At 45.1% G+C, this 23,353-nt stretch overlaps 1 protein-coding gene across 9 annotated transcripts in view; it reads left to right on the top strand.

Moving 5' to 3' along the window:
- LOC137345641 (class I histocompatibility antigen, F10 alpha chain-like) overlaps positions 1-23,353 on the top strand; it is a 38,607-nt gene that overhangs the window by 9,486 nt on the left and 5,768 nt on the right. The window contains exons 3-8 of one of the 9 annotated variants that reach the window (XR_010968583.1): positions 4,481-4,753; positions 5,355-5,630; positions 13,536-13,661; positions 14,746-14,781; positions 15,084-15,131; positions 20,336-20,443. Coding sequence is in view for 5 of the 9 variants with exons in the window: in XM_068008879.1 (XP_067864980.1) it covers positions 4,481-4,753; positions 5,355-5,630; positions 13,536-13,661; positions 14,746-14,781; positions 15,084-15,130 (758 nt within the window). In the remaining 4 variants the exon portion in view is untranslated. Of the gene's footprint in view, positions 1-4,480; positions 4,754-5,354; positions 5,631-13,535; positions 13,662-14,745; positions 14,782-15,083; positions 15,132-17,005; positions 18,173-20,335; positions 20,444-23,353 lie in introns of those variants that run through there. The other 8 variants (XR_010968582.1, XM_068008879.1, XR_010968584.1 and 5 more) reach the window with 8 other exon arrangements.

The raw sequence follows: 23,353 nt of genomic DNA on the forward strand, positions 1-23,353 counted from the left end.
AGGGTTGGAAGCCCTTTAAAAATGGCCTCAGCGCCTGCACAAAGGTAGCTGACGCTGTTGCCGGGGACGGACAGCCGCCCTCTCCATGTCATCGTGGTGGGCGGTCCGAATCGGCTATTTAAATGAGCCGCCGCACTTAATATCGCGGGGGCTGTGCAATGTGCAGCCCGCCCTGCTTTCGCCCACCGCCGATTATGGTGACAGGACTATAAATTTCAGCCCCCTGTGTCTCTCTACTCCCCCAACTCGTCTCTCTCTGTTCCCCTACCCCTGCTGTGTCTCAAAAGAACTTAAGAAATAGGAGCAGGAATAGACTATTGAGCCTTTTCCAACATTTAAAAGATCATGGCTGATCTTCTATCTCAATTCCACCTTCCTGCACCGTCCTCCCCTCCCTTCATTCCCTTTGCACCCAAAAATCTATCAACCTTTGTCTTGAATCTACTCAATGAGTGAGCATCCACAGTTCTTTAGGGTGGAGAATTCCAAAGATTCACAACCTTCTGCATGAAGACATTTTTTTTTCAACTCAATCTACAATGACCAACTCCTTATTCTGAGACTGTGACCCCGTATTCTAGATTCCCCGAACAGGGGAATCAACCTCTCAGTGTCTACTCTGTCAAGCCCCTTCAGAATCTTGTATATTCCAATTAGATCACTTCCCATTCTTCTAAATTCCAGGGAATATAGGTCTACCATACTCAATTTCTTCTTATAGGCCAATTAACTGCAATCAGTCTAGAGAACCTTTGTTATACTCCATCTCGGGCAAGTACGTTCTTTCCTTAAACTGCACACAATATTCCAGGTGTGACCTCAACTATACCCTGTGTAATTGTAGTTATCATATCGAAGGTAGAAAAAGTAAACTCACTATTTAAGAAAGGAGGGAGAGAGAAAATAGGTAACTACAGACATGTTATCCCGACATTAGTAGGGGAAATGCTAGAATCTATTATAAAGGATGTGATAACTGGTCACTTAGAAAATAATGGTAGGATTGGGCAGAGTCACCATGGATTTATGAAAGGAAAATTATGTTTGACAAACCTGTTGGAATATTTTGAGGATGTAATTAGCAGGATAGATGAGGCGGAACCGGAGGATGTGGTGTATTTGGATTGTCAGAAGGCATTCGATAAGGTCCCACACAAGAGTAAGTAAGCAAAATTAGAGCACATGGGATTGGGGGTAATATACTGGCATGGACTGAGAATTGGTTAATGACCAGAAAACATGGAGTAGGAATAAATGGGCCATTTTCAGGTTGGCAGGCTGTGACTACTGGGGTATGGCAGGAATCAGTGCTTGGATCCCAGCTATTCACAATCTATATCAATGATTTGGATATAGGGACCAAATGTAATATTTCCAATTATGCTGATGACACAAAACTAGGAGGCAATGTGAGTTGTGAGGAGCATACAAAGAGGCTTCAAGGGGATTTAGATAGGCTAAGTGAATGGACAAGAACATGACAGGTGGAATATAATGTGGATCCAGAGTATTTCTTAAATGGTGAGAGAATGGGAAGTGTTGATGTCCAAAGGGACCTGGGTCTCCTTGTTCATCAGTCACTAAAAAGTAACATGCAGGTGTTTAAAAAAAAAACGCCACAGTATACAAGGCGATGGGCCAAGTGCTGGAAAATGGGATTAGAATAGTTAGGTGCTTGATGACTAGTACGAACACGATGGGCCAAAGGGCCTATTTCTGTGCTGTAGAACTCTATGACTCTAGGTACAGCAAGCAATTAGGAAGGCAAATGGTATGTTGGCCTATATTGCAAGAGGATTTGAGTACAGGAGTGAAGATGTCTTGCTGCAATTTTATAGAGCCTTGGTGAGACCGTACCTGGAGTGTCGAGTATAGTTTTGGTCTCCTTGCCTCCGGAAGGATATACTTGCCATAGAGGGAGTGCAACGAAGGTTCACCAAACTGATTCCTGGGATGGTGGGATTGTCCTATGAGGAGAGATTGAGGAGACTGGGCCTGTATGCTCCTGAGTTTGGAAGAATGATCTCATTGAAGCATACAAAATTCTTCGAAGTCTCGACAAGGTTGATGCAGGATGGAGGTTTCCCCTGGCTGGGGAGTCTCGAACCAGCGGCCACAGTCTCAGATTAAGGATTAGGCCATTTAGGACTGAGATGAGGATGAATTTCTTCACTCAGAGGGTAGTAAATCTTAGGAATTCTCTAACCCAGCGGGCTGTGGAGGCTCAGTCATTGAGTGTGTTCAAGAGAGAGATTGATAGTTCTCTAGATATTGAAGATATCAATGAATATGGGGATAGTGCAGGAGGATGCCCTTAGGGTAGAAAATCAGCCATGATCTAGTTAAATGGTGGAGTAGGCTCAAGGGGCTGAATGGCCTACTCTTGCTCCAATTTCCTATGTTCTCTAATCTGATTGATTTAATTTAATTAAATCAGCTCATACACCAAGAGGATGCTGAACGACTTGGCCTCTAAAGCTTTGATAAAGTGAATAGTTTGAGCAATGCTGAGAAAGAGAAAGTAAAGCTCAGCCACGTCATTAGCAACCTCCTCATCCCTGAAGCATTTCCATCGTATTTTGGGGCATTCTTGCTCACCTAAACTCTGAAATGATCTTGTTCGAGTTTTCCAGCATTTCCACAATCTGTCAATAGCCAGCAGTAGAAAAAGCCACCTGATCACAACGTGCTTCAACAGATTGCACTCCTCCATGCCAACAAAGTCACAAAACTCCCTTAAATGCTCTGTTCTGATTGCAGAAGTGTGGAAGTGACCGTATACCTTGAGAATGATGGTTTTTTGTATCAACAGCGAGGTTTCAGATGATGTACCTTGTTGTATTATGCAAAATATGAGCCAAACAGTTGGCTGCAACTATGTCCGTTTGAGAGCCTTTTACTTCTTGGTAAATACTGTTGTGCTTTTCAGAATTAACACTTGTGTTGTCAGCCAAATACACGGAAAGTCTTCATGGGATGAGATCAAAGGCACTGAGTTTGGATCATTTTTCTGTTGCGATTGCTTCCCAGGTTTCCTGGCTATCAGTATAAAAATCCAACAGTAAATGCGGGATCCCCTTCTCAAAATTAAAATATCCCAAACCGAAGGGGAAACATTTTGTTTCACCCTTGTTTGACGCATCAATTGTCAAAGAAAATAAAAAGATCATCTGCTTTAATGCAATCCAAGTACTTCTGCATGAAGCTTCTCGCTCAGTGTTTTTGCCTTTGTTTCCCCACATGTCAGGTCTCTTGGTATGAAGGAGATTTCTTTGTCACCTTGTACTGCAGTCGATATTTCTATAAGACTGGTGATTCTTCACCGCGTGGCAGACATTTGTAGTTCAGCAGCAGTTACTTTATTGTTTTGAGGTGATGCAGATGATTTGAAAAAAAGACCTCAATGATGATGTACTTGCAAATTGGGTGCTCACTTTGTGTTTTTCCAACAAAATGTGTTGATCCACATCTCCCTTTCCTTGGTGGCTGACATTGGTATCACCTTGGTACAAAATGCAGAGTGTTTGATCCTCTCCCTTCCTGATTTTTGTTTTGGCTATGAAATCACTTTCTTTTGACCATACTGCGTTGAACAATGTCTTTTGCTTGAGCATTTTGATGAACAAGACAATGGCTCCACTTTCATCACAGTACAAGCAACAGATATAGCGTTCGGGCGTCTAAAAGACAGGCACATGGTTAGGTCCAATAGGATCTTTGCGGGTACTCACAGGACCAATAGAATTCTGATTTTAAATGACACTGATATTAGCCAATGAAGACGAGAGGCTGGACATTTCCAAAGTAATGGATGCAGACCAAATGGCCACCCTACCACATTGTATTTCATCTGACATGTTCTTGCCTACTCTTGGTAATCAGTCCCCTAGGGCCCTAACCTGCCCTATCCCTCTGTGGAACTTTTTGTGTCTTGGGCCTAAATAGCTGAGACCCAAGTACTGATCCCTGTGGTACCCAACTCATTACAGCCTGCCATCCCGGAGATGACCCGTTTATTCCTACTCTCTGTTTTCTGTCCTTTAACTAATCCTCAAAGCCTTGAGTCCTAATTTAGTGGAAAAAAGCTCTTGGATGGCACCTCATTGAATGCTTTTTGAAAATTCAAATACACAACATCCATTGGTACTCCTTATTCATCTTATCAGTTACTTCTTCAAAAATCTCAAACATATTTTCCAAACACAATTTTTGTTTCAGACGTTCCAACCGTAATGGTCTCTCCACTATATAGTAAACAGAAGCCAGGAATTGGGTGGAGTGATGCACTTTGTTGTGGGGCTGAAAGACAGGACCAGCTCTTTACCAACTCCCAATCATTCCCGGCTTTCCCCCACCTCCCCTTCACTCTGCTCCTGGATCTGTTTGGCTGTGTGTGTTTCACTGACAGTTGTGGAAGGCAGTCAGAACTGTTGGCTCTCTGTTATTTGGCTCTGATTGGCTGTGTGTGTTTGATTGACAGGGATCCACACAGTACAGGTGATGTATGGCTGTGAGCTGCGGGATGACGGGAGCACCAGCGGGTTCCATCAGGAAGGCTGGGACGGGCGGGATTACATCAGCTTTGATAAGGATAACATGGTGTGGGTAACACCGGTAAGCTGGGGACTGATTACCAAGAACAAGTGGGACCAGGACAAGGCCAGGAACCAGCAGAGGAAGGGTTACCTGGAGGGGACCTGCATCGAATGGCTGAAGAAGTACCTGAAACTTGGAGAAAAGGAACTGAGACACGGTGAGTGAGTGGGTGGGGGTGGGGGGAGGGGGGAGAGTCAGTGAATGAGGTGGGACTGAGAGTCAGTGAGTGAGGGGGGTCTGAGAGTCAGTTAGTGAGGGGGGGGGACTGAGAGTCAGCGAGTGAGGGGGGACTGAAAGTCAGCGAGTAAGGTGGGACTGAGACTCAGCGAGTGAGGGGGGGACTGAGACTCTGAGTGAGGGGGGACTGAGACTCTGAGTGAGGGGGGACTGAGACTCTGAGTGAGGGGGTCTGAGACTCTGAGTGAGGGGGGACTGAGAGTTGGTGAGTGAGGGGGGACTGAGAGTCGGTGAGCGAGGGAGGAGGGACTGAGAGTCGGTGATTGAGGGGGAAGGGACTGAGTGTTGGTGAGTAAAGGGGGGACTGAGAGTCGGTGAGTCAGAAGAGGTGACTGAGAGTCGGTGGTCTAAACCCCAGTTTAAAGGGGTACGTACTGTTACCTGGAGTCAGGGTGTCTAAACCCCAGTTTAAAGGGGTATGTACCTTTCCCTGGGGTCAGGGGTCTAATCCCCAATTTAAAGGGATATTTGCCATTCCCTGTCTCTCACACTGACCTGCCTCTGATCTGTTTTACTCTCAGTTGCTCCTCAAGTGTTTCTTTCCGCGGACAAGGCATCAGCTGCTAAACCGACACAACTCTGCTGCCTCGTCACAGGATTTTACCCTCGCGATATCGAAGTCACCCTCTTGAGAAATGGCGCACCGATTGCAGACACATGTTCCACTGGCATCCTACCCAACCACGATGGCACCTACCAGCTCAGGAGATGGGTTCAGATCGCACCTGAGAATGGTGCCAACTATTCCTGTCAGTATGAGCAAAGCGAAAAAGAAGGAATGGAGATCCTAGACTGGGGTAAGAGGAACAGTGACTGTTTAGAATCACCTCTCCTCATTCTGCCTTCCAAAATCAATCACCTAACACTTCTCTGCATTAAACTGCATTTGTCACATGTCTGCCCATTTCACCAGTCTGTCTATGTCCTCCTGAAATCTGTTCTAATCCTCTTCATTGGTTACTGCATTTCTGAGTTTTGTGTCATTGCACACCTTGAATTTATGCCCTTATACCCAAGTCCAGATCATTAATATATATCAAAAAGAGATGTGATCCTCATACCAATCCTTCACTTTCTACTTCCTTCCAGTCTGAAAAATAATCATTCACCATTCCTCTCTGATTTCTGTCCCTGATCCAATTCCATATCCACTCTGACACTGTCCCTCTTATCCCATTGGCTTCAATTTTACTAGTAAGTCTATTTTGTGGCACTTTATCAAATGCCTTCTGAAAGCCCATATACACAACATACAGCACACTACCCTCATCAACACTGTCCGTCTATTCATCAGAGAACTTGATCAAGTTTGACAAGTTTGCCTTTGACAATTCTGTGCTCGCTTTCAATTTATTAACCCATGTTTTTCCACCTGACATTAAGTTTGTCCCAGATTGTTACAACATTAACAAGAGAGGATCGAGGTAAGTGAAAGCAATCAATGGAGACTGTGATAAGAATTGTAATGGGAGTTGGCTACAGGCATCCTGATAATACATTCTTCCACTGCATAGCTGTTAATTCAGAGATCAAAGAGACTTGTAGTAAATGAAGAGATGTTTTAATGGGAGACTTTAATTCCCATATAGATTGGGAAGAACAGAGTAGCTCAAGTCAGAAAGCTTGTGAATTTCTTGACTGCATTCAACATAGTTTTCTGGAACCAACAAACAGGCAGGCCACACTAGATCTAGTAGTGAGCCAGACATAGTTAATCTAACGGTAAGGGAACATTTACTTAACTGCGAGCCTGACATGTTTGAAAAGGAAAAACATAATACTGTTATGAAGATCCTCGAATTTGGTAAGGCTAACTTTTAATAGGATGAGACAGAGACTGATGACCGCAAACTGAACAAAACTGTTATTGGGTAAAACTACAGATGAACAGTGGGAGGTGTTCAGAAAAGAATTTAGCTTAATACAGAAACGAGAAGCGCCAAGAGGTCTACTCGAGAAGAAGTGAAAGGTAACCTAAAACTAAAGGATAAAGCAAAGCATAGTATAGATCGAGTGGACTGGGAGAGAGCGAAAGAACATACAGTAAGAGCAGAAATATCAACAGACATTTCTGAGGGTATCAAGATTAACACAAAGCTTTTACAATTATGTCAGAAGAAAAAGGCCCATGTGGCCCTTTAAAAATCATTGCGGTCATATTGCAAATGTGAATAAGGAAAGGGTAGGACTTTTAGAATAATACAATAAAAACAGACAATGTTGGAAATACTCAGCAGGTCAGGTAGCATCTGTACAGAGAGCAATAGTGTTAACCTTTCAGATCAGTGACCTCCATTCTGACAAAGTGGTATTGACCTGAAACATTAACTCTGTTGCTCACATCATAGATGCTGCCTGACCTGCTGAGTATTTCTAGAATGTTATGTTTTTATTTCAGATTTCCAGCATCTGCAGTGTTTTATTTTGTTGGAACTTCGTGTCATTGAATCATAGAACCCTACAGCACAGTAGGAGGCCATTTGGCCCATAGAGCCTATGCTGGCTCTTGGGATGAGTAGTCATTCTTAGTCCCATGTGTCTGCTTTTTGTCCCTAAATGTGTCAGCTCATCATCCTCAAATATCTGTACAACACCCTGTTTAAAATTGTTTCTGGAATCAGCTTCCACTTCTTTTCAGGTAGAACATTCCAGATCCCGACAGCTGAGTAAAAAAAAATCCTCATTTCCCCTCTCTATCTTTTACCAATGATTTTAAATCTATAACCTCTGGTTATTGACCCACTCACCGGAGGGAATAACTTTCCTCTCTCTACCTTAGCAAAACTGCTCATCATCTTGAAAAAAATCTATTAGGTCACCTCTTAACCTTCTCTATTCCAAGGGGAACGGTCCTAACTTTTCCAACCTCTCCTCATAACTATAGTCTGTTATCTCTGTTAACATCCTGATAAACCTCCTCTGTGCCCTTTCTAAGGCCTTTACATCTTTTCGGAAGTGTGGTGGCCGGAATTGTCCACAATACTCCAACCGAGGCCTAACCAGTGATTTATAAAGTTCTAGCATGATCACTTTACTTTTATATTCTGTACCTCGATTTATAAATCCATGTAACCCATATACTTTTACAACCACCTTATCAACTTGCTGTGCCATCTTTAAGGATTTGTGCATATGGAAACCAAGGTCTCTTTATTCATCTACACTTTTCAAAATATCATCTACATTCTTTCAACATTAGTCCTTCCAACGTGCATCAGTTCACACTTCCCTACATTGAACTTCACCTGCCACGTCTTTGTCCATTTCACCATCCTGTCACCCTGAAGCCTAGAATGATTGAATCACAGAATCGTTACCGTGCAGGAGAAGGCCATTCAGTCCATCTTGTCTACACTGGCTCTCTGAAAGAGCAATTTCCTCAGTTCCATTCAGCTGCCTTCTCCCTGTAACCCTGCACATTCTTCCTTTTCATATAACTGTCTAATTCCCTTTTGAATGCTTCAATTGAACCTGCCTCCACCACGTTCTCAGGCAGTGCATTCTAAACCATAACCACTCACTGCATGAAACAGCTTTTCCTCATGTCACTTTAGCTTAACTTTACCAAATACTTGAAATCTGTGCCCTCTCATTCTCGATCCTTTCACGAGTGGGAACAGTTTCTCTCTCTCTACTCTGTTCAGACCCCTCATGATTTTGAATACCTCTATCAAATCACCTCTCAGCGTTCTCTTCTCCAAGGAAAACAGTCTTAACTTCTCCAATCTATCTTCATAACTGAAGTTCTTCATCCCTGGAACCATTCTCGTGAATCCTTTCTGTAATCTCTCCAATGCCTTCACATCTTTCCTAAAGTGCAGCCACCAGAACTGGATGCAATGCTCCAGCTGAGGCCAAACTAGTGTCTTATATAAATTCAACATAACTTCCTTGCTCTTGTACTCTATCCCCCTACTAATAAAGCACAGGATACTGTATGCTTTATTAACCTCTCTTTCAACCTGTCCTGCCACCTTCAATGACTTTTGCACATATACACATAGGTCCCTCTGCTCCTGCCCCCCCTTCTGAATTGTACCCTTTATTCTATATTGTCTCTCCATGTTCATCCTATCCTCATTACTCCATACTACTTTGCCAAAAGTTTTATCATTTGCAAACTTTATAATGCTGTTCCCTACACCTAAGCCTAAGCCATTTATAAATGTTGCCAAGAGTAATGGACCCAAAACTGACCCTTGGGAAACAACACTGCCCCCCACTTCCCAATCTGAAAAACATCTACCAACATCCTTTGCTTCCAGTCACTGAGCCAGTTTCATATCCCCTTGGTTCCATGGGCTGACATCTCCTTAATAAGCCTCCTGTGCAGCATTTTGCTGAACGCCTTCCAAAAGTCCATATGTGCAACATCTATTGAACTATTTGTCAGTTCCAAAGAAGGGTCACTGACCCGAAACATTAACTCTGCTTCTCTTTTCACAGATGCTGTCAGACCTACTGAGTGGTTCCAGCATTTCTTGTTTTTATATCTATTGAAATATGTTGATCAATCTTCTTCGTTACCTCATCAAAGAATTCAATCAAGTTGGTCAGACACAATTTGCCTTTAACAAACCCATGCTGGCTCTTCTTAATTAACCCATGCCTTTCCAATTGAAAGTTAATTTTGTCCTTGATACTGGATTTGAATAACTTCCCCACTACCAATTATCAGCTGACTGGCCTGTGATTTCCTGGTTTATCCCTCTCCCCTTTCTTTAATAGTGGTATAACATTAGCAACCCTCCAGTTCTCCAATAGCGCTCCTATATCCAATGAAGATTGAAAGATTACATAGGATAAATAGTAGAGAAACTGGCCATTCGGCCCAACCAGTCCATGTTGGTGTTTATGCACCACTCAAGCCTCCTCCCATCTTTCCTCATTTAAAGGGCGGCACAGTGGCGCAGTGGTTAGCACCGCAGCCTCACAGCTCCAGCGGCCCGGGTTCAATTCTGGGTACTGCCTCTGTGGAGTTTGCAAGTTCTCCCTGTGTCTGCGTGGGTTTCCTCCGGGTGCTCCGGTTTCCTCCCACATGCCAAAGACTTGCAGGTTGACAGGTGAATTGGCCATTAGCAATTGCTCCTAGTATAGGGAGGGAAATATAGGGACAGGTGGGGATGTGGTAGGAAAATGGAATTAGTGTTGGATTAGTATAAATGAGTGGTTGATGGTCAGCACAGACTCGGTGGGCCGAAGGGCCTGTTTCAGTGCTGTATCTCTAAACTAAAAAAAATCTATCATCGTAACTCTGTATTCCCTTCTCCCTCATATGCTTGTCTAGTTTCTCCTTAAATAGATCGATACTATTTGCTTCAATCACTCCCTGTGATAGCGAATTCTGTGTTCACATGGTAGCTATCTGTTATTGATCTCCTCCTGTTATGGTCTTCCCAACAAGTGGAAAATTTCTCTCTCTATCCACTCTGTGAAATCCTGTCAAATTTTAAAGACCTCTTTTCAGTCACAATTCATCCTTGTTTTTAAAGAGAAAAGAGACCCAGCTGTTCATCCTTTCCTGATATGTATACCCATGTATTTCCTGTATTGTCCTTGTAAATCTTCTTTCACTCTCTTGAGTGCTTCTATCTCTTTTTTTATAATATGGCAACTGGGACGTCGCGCGGTTTGATACAGGTTTAACATAATTTCAGTACTTTTCAATTCTATTCCTCTAGAAAGAAAGCCTTGCTAACCTGTAGTGATTGGTGTATTTGTACATTCCTGTACTTTTCATAATCTTCCTGGTTATTAACTGAATCTTGCTAGTGACATCTGTCATAGCCTCCTTTTTTCTCTGCTTTAGTTTAACTTTTACTTCCTTTGTCATCCAGGGCACATTAGCTTTGGATGCTCTGCCCTTTCCCCTTCAAAGGAACATATCTAGTTTATATGTTTCTGTCTGAACTATCTCTTCCCGAATGTTCTCCATTGTTCTGTTACTGCTTTACTTTTTCCAGGCTTCAATCTTCATAGGAATGGGAAAGGATAATATACCTGACATTCCAGGGAAACAAATAATGAACCAATGACAATGTAAGCTGGAAAATAGTATTTAGAAAAATGACTGTAGAGACTGAGAAATGCCCAGGACCTGTTGGTTTCACCCCTGGGTTTTAAAGAAAGTAGGTGAGGAAATTGTAGATAATTTCGCCATAATCTTCCAAAGCTCCCTCGATGCAGGAATTATTCCTATCGATTGGAAAATTGTATACATAACTTCATTATTAAAGAAAGGTGAGAGAGAAACCAAGAAATTATAAATCTGTTAGTCTAACATCTGTTGTGGGGAAGGTTATGGAATCTATCATTAAGACAGAGTGACTGAGTACTTAGAGAAATTTGAGCTGATTGAAGAGAGCCAATGTGGATTTGTAAGGGGGAGGTCATGTCTAATGAAACAAATTGAATTTTTTTGAGGAAGTAACTAAAGTAGTGGATAGGGGAATGTCTATGGATATAGTTTATGTGGACTTGCTGAAGACTTTCGATAAGGTTCCACATAAGAGATTTCTTAAAGCTCTTGGAATTGAAAGCATATTATTGAGCTGATTAGGAAATTGATTTGGCAGTAGACAGACTGTAGGGATAATGGGTATGTATGAATTGGAAGGAAATGACCAGTGTTATCTCACGGGGATCTGTGCTGGGGCCTCAACCATTCAGTATTTAAAGTCTTAAAAAGCACAATAGAGCGACACATATCCAAGTTTACTGATGACACCAGGTTCAGTGGCATAGCAAGCAGAGTAGACAGGAGCATAAAATTACAAGAGACATTGATTGTTTGGGTGGGCAAAATTGTGGCAGATGTATTTCCGTGCAGGCAAACGTGAAGTCATCCATTTTGGATGAAATAAGGGTAGATCAGCGTATTTTCTAAATGGTGGAAAGCCTTGTCTCGGACCAGACCTGGAGAACTGTGTACAGTTCTGGGCACCTCATCTTTAGAAAGGTATAAATATACTGGCCTTGGAAGGAGTGCAGCACAGATTCAACAGAATGTTACTTGGCTACAAAGGTTTAATTATGAGGAGAGATTACACAGACTAGGCTTGTGTTCCCTGGGATAGAGAAGGTTAAAGGACGATTGAGGTTTTCAGGATTTTGGAAGGAATTGAGGGTAAGGTAGATGGAAAGAAACTTTTCTGCTGGTGGTGGAGTCTCGGACAAAGGGGATATAACATTGAAATCAGACCCAGACCATTCAGGAGAGAAGTTAGGAAGTGTTTCTTCAAACAGATGGTGGGAGAAGTGTGTAACTCTGTTCCATAAAAAGCAGTAAATGCTAGCTCAATTAAATTCAGATCTGAGGTCAATAGATTTTTTTGCTAGCTAATCTATTGAGGTATATGGAGTTAGGACACAGATCACCCTCAATATCACTGAATGGCAGAACAGGCTCTAAGGATTGAATGGTCTACTCCTATTCCTGTTGTCTCAACATTCTCGCACCACTGAAGTCAGGCTAACAGTAGTTGCCCGTGTGTGTGTGTGTGTGTGTGTGTGTGTGTGTGTTTGTGTGTGTGTGTGTGTCTATGTATAACATTTGAACCTCTCCAGTCCTCTGGCACCATCCCACTACCGAAGGAGGATTGCAAGATTGTGACCACAGCCTCCGATATCTCCACCTTTAATTCCCTCAGTAATCTCAGTGACTTTTCTACTTTCAGCATTGCCAACCTTTTAACTACCTCCTCTTTATCAATTTTTATTCTATTCAGTTTCTCTACTACCTCTTCCTCTACTGTGAAATTAGCAGCACCCTCTTTAGTGATGTTTATCAAACCAATCGACTGCTTTTCAACTCACTGAAATTAGCCCTCCTCCAGTTGAGTAATTTCATGTTCAATTTTTCCATGTCATTTTCCATAACTACTGTAAACCTGATGATATTGTGATCACTGTTTCCCAAATGCACCCCAATTAAAACATGCTCCACTTGCCCTACTTCATTCCCCAGAACTAAATCCAACACTGCCTCCTTCCACATTGAACTGGAAACACAATGATCAATAAAGTTCTCTTGTATACATTTCAGGAATTCCTTTCTGACCTTTGCCTTTACATTGTTACTATCCCAGTCTATATTAGGATGATTGAACTCCCCCATTATCACCATTCTAAAGTTCTTACATCTTTCTGCAATCTAACTGCAGATTTGCTTCTCGACCTCCTTCCCTATATTTGGGGTGACCAATAGTTTACACCCAGCAATGAAATAGCTCCTCTATTGTTCCTTAACTCTACCCAAATAGATTCTGACATTGAATCCTCCAGCATGTCACCCCTTTCCAGTGCTGTAACAGTATCTTTGATCAATATGGCACCCCCTCTTTCCTTTCCCTAGAAACTCCCTACCTCCCATCACTATGCTGCAACAAGCCTATTCTGAGATTGATGTGGGAATTAATCACTTGTTTGGGTGACTGGAAGTGTCTTTGGAATGATGTGGAATTCCAATGTCTGCATTTATTTATCTCCTTTAATGTAGATAAACATCCCAAAGTGCTTCACAGGAGTGTAATCCAAGTCATGCTGACCCTTTCTAACCTAAAACATGCTCTGCTCAGACTGCCCATTACATCACAGACTTGAATCTTATTCAAACTCAGGCCCCGCTTTGGTACACTTGCTTCTGAATGAGCAGCGATTGTGGTTATTCATTGATCTCCTCCTCATTCTCCCCCCCCCCACAGCCAGGATGCTCCCAGTGACTGTAGGATCTTCAGAGGGAACAAATATCAGACTGATTGTTGGAATTGTTGTTGCTGCCATCGCTCTGATTGCTGTTGTCATCGGTGCAGTTGCGTTGAAAAGGAGAGGTAGGAAGTGAGGGCAGGGTCTGTCACTCTCTGGTATCAGCAGTTTTAAAATGTTAAAGCACAAATATCAAAGCATTAGAGACTTTCCTACACATGTGGGAAATGCACACACAGTCCAGTGATGTACAGAGCGTGAGGGGGCTGAGGAACAGGAAGTGAGAGGACCGAGGGCCCATATGGGGAGCTGGGACTGAGGGACTCTTACACGGAGTGAGAGGACTGGGGGTCCCGTACATGGAGTGAGGGGACTGGGGGCCTGTACAGGGAGTGAGGTGACTGAGGGCCTGTACAGGGAGTGAGGGGACTGGGGGCCTGTACAGGGAGTGAGGTGACTGAGGGCCCATATCGGGAGTCAGGGGACTGAGGTCCCGTACAGGGAGTGAGGGGACTGGGGGCCTGTACAGTGAGTGAGGTGACTGAGGGCCTGTACAGGGAGTGAGGGGACTGTGGGCCTGTACAGGGAGTGAGGGGACTGGGGGCCCATATCGGGAGTCAGGGGACTGAGGTCCCGTACAGGGAGTGAGGTGACTGAGGGCCTATATGGGGAGTCAGGGGACTGAGGGACCCTTACATGGAGTGAGGTGACTGAGGTCCCGTACAGGGAGTGAGAGGACTGAGGTCCCGTACAGGGAGTGAGGGGACTGAGATCCCGTACAGGGAGTGAGGTGACTGAGGTCCCGTACAGGGTGTGAGGTGACTGAGGGCCCATATAGGGAGTCAGGGGACTGGAGTCCCCTACAGGGAGTGAGGGGACTGGGGGCCTGTACAGGGAGTGAGGGGACTGAGATCCCGTACAGGGAGTGAGGGGACTGAGGTCCCGTACAGGGTGTGAGGTGACTGAGGGCCCATATGGGGAGTCAGGGGACTGAGGTCCCCTACAGGGAGTGAGGGGACTGGGGGGCCTGTACAGGGGATGAAGGGACTGGGCTGAATGCAGAGTAAAGGGTTGAGTGAGGAGCAGAGTCTCCTGTAAGCGAGCTCAGGTTAAGCTGGTCATTGCCCCCATGTCTACAGTAAGTTTGTGTGGGTGAGGGGTGGGTGGGGGAGCTTTTGTTAACTGAAGTTCTGTTTCTGATCTTTGTAGGAGGAGAATATAAACACAGTTACAGCTCAGCAAATCGTAAGTGTGCAAATATTACAATAGTCTGGTTCAGTTGTTAGCTGCCTTGTCTTCGAGGCAGAACTTTCTGGCATGGACTCGATTGGCTGAACAGCCATTTCTGGTCTGTTAAGACAGTATAGCTCCATTACTTTGTCTCTGTGTGTGTTTACCTCTCTGTTTCTCTGTCTCTCTCTCTGTCTGTCTCTCTCTCTCTGTCTCTCTCTCTCTGTCTCTCTCTCTCTGTCTCTCTCTCTGTCTCTATATGGAACATTCACCATGTTGTAAAGTGACTGTGTGACTGAAATCTTTCTTTTTCACAGCTGTAAGAGGAGTGGAATCATCCTCGAACTCATCAGCCCTGGCCTGAGGTATGAATCACTCACTGGAGTTTAACAGCAGCTAAACTAGCATCAAAGCAGTTTATAAACAGCAGTAACTGTGAGCTCAGGGTATCGGAAGGGACTTTCCTGAGTTTCACCACTGGCTCGCAGTGTTTTCACTTGTTTACATAAATTTCTCACATAGTGCTGTATCTCTAAATAGAAATAAAAATAAATAAATAAAGTGTAAGTTGAGTTTCATGAGCCAGTCTGTAAGAGACACAAGCTCCAATGGTAAAGTGACTAACTCTGATAGTAGTGGCCTACCATTGATCAACTCTGGTTTAATACACAGGAGTTCCATCAATATCAGCTGGTTTTGTGACAAGGAGCAGTTTTTTTAACCCACCATCAGTATCGAGCAGGCCCAGGTCTGGTCAGGTAGAATGAAGCTTTCCTCCTCAATTTAACCTCGAGTCACCTCCTTTCATTCTCCTACTGCTCCTCACCATTCATTGCTGCTCTTCCCCATCACAAAGATATACTTGTATATTACAAACCACAGGGAGGCCATTCAGCCTCTCTGGCTCCTCCTTGCTCAGACTGCTATGATTCCTCACACTCCCCCATGTCTAACTGCTGTCCACGTCTCTATCCAGAGACCAGTCTAAGTACTGCTGACTTGTTCTGAACTTGTCTTGTTACTTTGTACCCCTGGTCCTGCACTGATGGTGTAACATGAACCTCCTGGGATTCTCTTGTTCTGTTAAATGTGCCTGACCTGCATCCAGTTCCCTTGAGCCAATGAATTAAACGTACAACTGTTTTGGACCAATGGGAGGTCAATATGTTGGGAAGGGAGCAGGTGATTCCAGGAGTGTGACTGGATTGTGCAGGTTAATATTCCAGGCAGCAAAGACATGAATCACACGGAGAACTGGAACTTTCTAAAGCTGGTCTGGTGAGCAACAAACTTCCGGATGCTGTCAGCTGTTTAGTGAGACACTGCAGCTGTTTAATATACTGGAGGATGGGATCTGTCACCTGGAGAGGGGGAGATAGTTGTGCTGTGTACGTGGGGACAGAGATTAGACTTCATTTTGGAGCCTGGGTCTTAGACTGATAGATTGTGCAGTGAGCCTGGTGATCCTGTGCTGGGACACTCGATCTTCACTGAGATATGGTGCTCCTGGAGAAGTTTCAGGGGATGGATTGTGGGTTCAGGCTGGTCAGTCTGGGTTCAGTCATATCACTGCACTCTTTACCTGTGACTGTAGGGAACCTGTCCCATGACACCTGGAACAGCTGCCAATGATGTGTTAAAGGGAGTGGGATTGGGGGGGGAGGGGGGGAAGAAAGAGGTCAGAATTGGAGGTGCGTAGAGATCTCTAAGTTGGGGGGCTACAGAGGTTATGAAGATATGGAGGGATTTGACAATGAGGATGAGAACCTTAAAATCAATTGAGACATTACCGGACCAGGAACCTATGTAGGATAGAGAACGCAGGGGTGATGGTGAATGGGACTTGGTGTGAGTTAGGATTCGGGCAGCAGAGTTTTGGATGACCTGAAGTTTATGGAGGATGAAATATGAGAGGTTGGTCAGCAGTGTCTGGGGGTAATGAAGGTATTGATGAGAGTTTCGGCAGCAGATGAGCTGAGGCAGAGATGGAGTAGGTTAGTGTTACTGCGCTGGATCAAGAGGGGATCTTGGTGATGGAGAGGTTATGGTGTTGGAAGCTCAGCTCAGGAATAAATAGGACACTGAGGTTGTGAACAATCTGGTTCAGTCTGACAGTGACCAGGGAGAGGGATGGAGTAAGTGTCTAAGGAACAGAGTTTCCACATTGATCTTTCTGGGTTCCAACTCCTGTACTGGGTGTGAAGCCTCCATGTGATTCTGTCCATCTTTCATTTGCCAGGTTGATTCCGAATTGAAGATTACTCGAACTAGAGATTGGACTGGCTGTGTCACTGGGAGGATTCATTTAGAAACAATCTGGATGTTTTATCTTTATTTGGCTGTGTTTTATATAGTGAAACAATACATCTATCATTTATTGGAATTCTGAGTTTATTTTCTGCTTGGTAATTTGGTAGAAATCTCCAGTTGAATATTTTGGAGTTTAATATTGAGATGTTTCTAATTGCTGTTGTTGCTTGCATTCCTGCATCTGAGAAATGTTCATTTAAACCAGTAAAGGGAAGGGATCGACAGGCCGTGACCAATCACAGATCACTGAGCACAGGGAGGGATCGACAGGCCGTGACCAATCACAGATCACTGAGCACAGGGAGGGATCGACAGGCCGGTGACCAATCACAGATCACTGAGCACAGGGAGGGATCGACAGGCAGGTGACCAATCATAGATCACTGAGCACAGGGAGGGATCGACAGGCCGGTGACCAATCATAGATCACTGAGCACAGGGAGGGATCGACAGGCCGGTGACCAATCATAGATCACTGAGCACAGGGAGGGATCGACAGGCTGGTGACGAATCACTGAGCACAGGGAGGGATCGACAGGCAGATGAACAATCACAGATCACTGAGCACAGGGAGGGATCGACAGGCCGTAACTAATCACAGATCACTGAACACAGGGAGGGATCGACAGGCCGGTGACCGGTCATAGATCACTGAGCACAGGGAGGGATCGACAGGCCACTGACCAATCACAAATCACTGAGCATAGGGAGGGATCGACAGGCCACTGACCAATCACAGATCACTGATTATAGGGAGGGATCGACAGGCCACTGACCAATCACAGATCACTGACTATGTTTCTATCTCTTCCCTCTGGGAGGTTCGACGTTTTAATTCTCTGATCAGTTTAAGTTTCTGTTTTTTAACTGTCCGTCTTCATTGGTGCCTGAGGTTGGATCCTGTGTTTCCCGGGAATGTGGTTTATTAAATGAAATGAACAGCTTCACTTCCCTGAACCCAGTCTGTCACTGGCCTGTTGTGTGAGCCGAGGGTGGGGAATGTAAAATGTTTGGGATTGCACTCTGTACCACTCTACGTACTGGATTAAAGTTTACATTTGTACCTATTGAATAATAAAAACACTTGTTCCACAAACTGTATCTGTGTGTTCACTCTGTCCAGTCCCAGACCCTGACACAAAGAACCAGGATCACTAAGAATCATTTGATCAGGGTTGACTTTGAAACCATCACCCTGACCATCCCTTCCCCCTGCCCCATGACCAGTACAATACTAGACAGGGAATTCCCAGAGCAGCCAGTAATTCTCACTGGCCTTCACCATCCTACCTGGATGAAAGTTCCATGTCTATCCAGAGCTCAGTTACTGCTTTCCCATTACCCTCCTTCCCTCTCTGCTGCCTCTCAGGGAAATCTTGCCTGTCCCTCCTGCTCTACTATCTAGAGTAGGCCAGTGGACTGGTTACACTATGAACAGTTTGAGACAGTTCCCTGTGTCTTTGGACAGACCAGCCTTTCATTCCACCTCCATCACGAGCAGCTTAGCCCCACTACCACAGTCTGCCGTTTGCCTGTATTTGCATTGACCGGACAGTGTTCTCACTTACCCTGCCAACCAAAGACTGGACAATTACTGGCTCCCTGAGGAACTGACTGTCCACTGGCTCCTGGCACTACCCCTGAACGGAGGGAATGTAGGTATAATATTCCTTGAAGGAACAGAAAGCCACAACCAAGAGCTCTCTCCAACCCAGCAGTAAATTAGGAATGGCCTTTGGAGACGTCCCTGTTAACTACTGGCCCAATCCCTCTGTGGCAGCAGTGTGGGATGGCAGATACCAACCTGCTCCTGGTCTCTGACTCTCTCTCTCTCTCATGAAAAGGCCTCAGCAGATGCTGGTTGTGTTCCGACTCTGGCTCCCAATTCCAGGAAGCTTCCACAGGCTGAGCCGACAGGGAAGGTTGATAGGGAGTCCTGGGAGCAGGGATCAAGGCAGCTATCAACTGATGAATACAAGTCATTGGTTAAACCTTCGAGATGTGAACCCCTGCCACTTGGGGGAAGTGGCACTGAGACACATGTACCCTCCTTGGGAGAGGGTGCCCTCGCAATCTGGCTGTCCCTCAGCAGTTAGAGGGAGAGGTTGAAGGTGGCTCCACAGTGATGGTGGGGGAGACACTGATCTATAAAAAGTGAACAGAGACCTGCGACTGCCCTCACCAAGGTGGAAATCACCCACAACATCGACGATCCTGAGCATGGTTGAGTCCTCAGAGGGTGATGTCCCCAAATGAGCCAGTGCCAACTGGAGACCAATGTCCCAGGGCTGGGTTAGTGGCACCAGAGGGGATGGCAGATGCCTCGGGTGATGGACTCACCGACAGTAGCTGGTGCTGCCTGGGTGAACCAGCCTGACTCTGGCACCATAGACCCACAGAACAATTACAGCACAGAAGGAGGCCATTCAGCCCATTGTGTCTGTGCACAGACACCTCAGAGGCGCTGGTGCCCAAAGAGGACCATTTGTCTTCATCCTGGGAGGTCTCAATAGAAGCTGTTAACAGGGCTTCACCTGATGGTGTGGACTGGGATATCAGGGACAGGTTGGTGAGTGGCCATAAGCATCCTGTCCCACTCTGAACCATCAAGACAACAGGAGCCTCCCCATCCTGAGCCTGTCCTGTTCAGTCCCAAGGTGAACCCACAGCTGACATCAGTGGGAGATGACTGTATGGACTTGGCACTAACCAGTTTCAGTGTCATTAACCCCAAGCAATGGTGAAGTGGAGTTGGAGCTGGAGCAGGTTTGCTGCTTGATGCTGATGTGGGGACAGGATGGCTGGATGTGGAGGTCCAGCACAAGGGGAGACGGGGTCAATTTATATATTTAACAATAGAAATCAATGTCAGAATCCCGAAGGTGGAAGTGGTAGGGATGACAGACTCAGTGACCTTACTCTCCAAACTCTGACTCACACACTATAGACAGCCTCTGTGAGCTCTGCAATCTGACCAACCAGTCTCTTTCACTCCTTCAAATATTGATCCAATTTCCCTTTAAAAGATGCAAAGCTCTTTCCATCACCCACTCCCTGTTTGTAGGGCATTCCATGTTCCAAACAACTCAGAAGGAATGTCTCCTATCCTCTCTCCTCACTCAATGAGCATTTTAAATTATTGCCCCCTCTTCAATGGCCCCTAAAACAGAGGAAATCGTATTTCCCGATTCACTTGATCAAAACCCTTCATCATTTGAAAATCCCTCAATGAAATCTCCTCTTGTCTCCTTTGTTCCAGTTGAAACAGTCTGAGCACAGATGGTTGGATGACATTGGAGGATCGGCCTGGAGATGAGGCACTGTAAGGGCACGGAATAAGCTTTCTCTTCTCGATTTTTAATTACAAGTATGCAGCAATAATACGTGTGTAAAAATAAATTACAGTATGCAAATGGTCATGCGAGGTGCAAAAGGATCTGTGTCAAATATAAAGCTAAACTGTTGATGCCTACAAAATGCAAAGCTCAGGACAGGTGCATCCTGGTCTGAACTGATGAGAAATGAATGTGATATGATGTGAGAAGAGGGGTGGGGGAGGAGCTCTTTGAGCTGTTTCACAGTCGTCCTGGGAGCACATTTCTTTGTGGATATTAACTGTCCAGAAAATAGCTCAAACTGTATGGGAGCCAGATAAGACAAGTAACATTACCTGTAAGCACAGTACAATCCTCCTACAAACACCAACTGCACTTTCCTGTACAAGTAGCAGATGGAATTTACTACAGAGCAATGTGAGATGTTGCATTTTGGCAGAAGAAATAGGAAGAAGCAATAGAGACTTAACAACACAGTTTGCAGGAACAGAGGGACCAGGGTATTCATGTGCGTAGACCTTTGAAGGTGGCAGAACATGTTGAGAGAATAATTAGCAGAGCATGTGGGAACTTGTACTGCATAAATAGATAAATAATTGAATAGAAATTATGCTTTACCATTTTGAAGCTCTGGTTAGGCCACAACTAAAGTATTGCATCCAGTTCTGAACATCACACTTTAGGAAGGTTGTGAGAGTCTTTGAGAGGGTGCAGAGGAGATTTACCAGAATGGTTCCAGGGATGCAGGCTGGAATTGTACGTTGGGCTGGAGGCCCCACCCAATGGCCAAGAATTCGGGGGTGAGCCCGCCTCCATCCCACCTGGAAGCCATGCAGAGATTTTACGGGCCCCTGGCCGTTAATTGTCCTCGGGCAGGAGTTCAACCCCTCTGAGGCAGGAACTCCAACCTCCAGGAGCTGCCAATCAGCGGGCTGTCAGCTCTCAGTCCCAGCAGTGCCACCAGGAGCGGTGGCACGACTGGTACTGCACCCGGCGAGAGGTGCAGCATGGATGCTGGCCTTAGAATGAAGCTAAGTGTGCAGGGCCTCACCGGGGACAATCGGCCGGGCCCTGTCAAGGCAAGCGGAGTCAGTTGTGGGGGCAGAGGGGAGGAATGTGCTGCAGTGGTGGCTGCTAGGTTTTGCCGAGTGGCCTCTTAAGGTCTTGAGCTGCCCACATGCTGCTGGTAATGGACTGGCAGTGATGGGAGGAGGCCCTGAAGTGGCTGTTAATTGGCTACTTAAGGGCTTTAATTGGCCTGAGGCGGGTGGGCCGTTTCTTGCCGCCACCACCGCACGTGAAACTGCAGCGAGTGCTGGAAGGCGACGGGAACGGCACCCCCCCACCTCCCACTCAGTTTTACAACCTCCCTCCTCCACCTCCAGCCCGCTCCTGCAGGGGGTGTAAAATTCCAGCTGCAGGATTTTAGTTCCAAGGTTAGGTTGGAGAAACTGGGGTTATTCTTCTTGGAGCAAAGGAAGTTGAGGGGAGATTTAACAGAGAGGTACACATTTATGTCAGATTTAGATAAGGTAGACAAAGAAAATCTGTTCCCATTGGCTGATGGTGCAAGGACGAGGGGACACAGATTTAAGGTTTTGGACAAAAGATGCAGGGGAAATATGAAGAAGAATTTTTATATGTAGCGAGTGGTAATGACCTGTAACTCGCTGCCTACGAGGGTGATGGAAGCAGGGCCGATCAATGATTTCAAAAGGAAATTGGATCGACACTTGAGAGAAAGAAACTTTCCGGCCTACGGGGGTAGGGCGAGGGAATGGGACTGACTCTGTATAGGGAGCTGGCATGGACACAATGGGCCAAATGGCTTCAATCTGTGTTGTAATGACTCTATGACCTCCTGCAGGACCCTGGATGCACCTTCAGCTCGATGTTATCAGTTCATTGCCAACTCCTCCAGTTAACCAGTAACATGTGCTACTTATATTAGACAAGTTGATCAAATGGACAGAGGCTTTTCCTTACCATAATAATCGTGCTTTTGTTGAGGCTAAAATACCATTGATTGAGGTGATCTGCAGGTGGGGAGTGCACATACAGGTAGCTAGTGATCAAGGATCACATCTTACAGGAAACGTTTTGACTGAACGACAGAAATTGATGAGGATTAAATACAAATTGCCCATATGTCACCATCCTCAATGATCTGGAGTAGTGGAAAGAGAGAATAGGACTTCAAACAATGTTTAAAAAGTTCTGTGCAGATCACCCCTTTCAATGGGTGAGCATGTTACCAATGTATTTACTGGTGATGTGATCTAGACAGTGTCGTACTACATGAACTTACCCCTATCGGGTAATGACAGGATGTCTGATGTGTATGCCTGGACACCTACTGGTGCCCACAGCAGGTCCTTTGCTTTAAAGCAGTTGTACCACTGAGTGGTTGAAGCAGATGATCCATTACATCGATCAGACGAATCAATTCGTAACATGGAATTTGGGAGAATCCAAGAATCAGGTCTAAAAGTACTTTGACAAATAGGATCATCCATTTGAGTATCAAATTGGAGACTCTGTAATGGTCCTAAATTATGGTAAAAAGGACCATTTTGTTAGAACAAAAACGGCAGGACTATACCCTATCACTGATCAGGCCAGTCCTGCCATGTATATAGTTCAGTTTTCAAGTAAGAAATGTCTGAGTTATATCAAATAGTATCACATTAATCAGCTCAAAACTGTCAAGGAATAAATACTACACCTTGCCGGCAGGTGGAATGTGTTTCTTAGAGTATTAATTGTTCTAGGTCTGGTTACCTACCTTGAGAGGCTACCTACTACTACAGAGATCGTATGGAGAGTCATAGAGTCATATCCAGCACAGAAGGAGGCCATTCGGCCCATCAAGTCCATGCCAGTTCTCCACGGAGCTCCCTAATCAGTCCTACTCCCCCACTCAATCTCCTGAAGATATATTT

Source organism: Heterodontus francisci, chromosome 29 (genome assembly GCF_036365525.1).
Source record: "Heterodontus francisci isolate sHetFra1 chromosome 29, sHetFra1.hap1, whole genome shotgun sequence".
Taxonomy (NCBI): Eukaryota; Metazoa; Chordata; class Chondrichthyes; order Heterodontiformes; family Heterodontidae; genus Heterodontus; species Heterodontus francisci.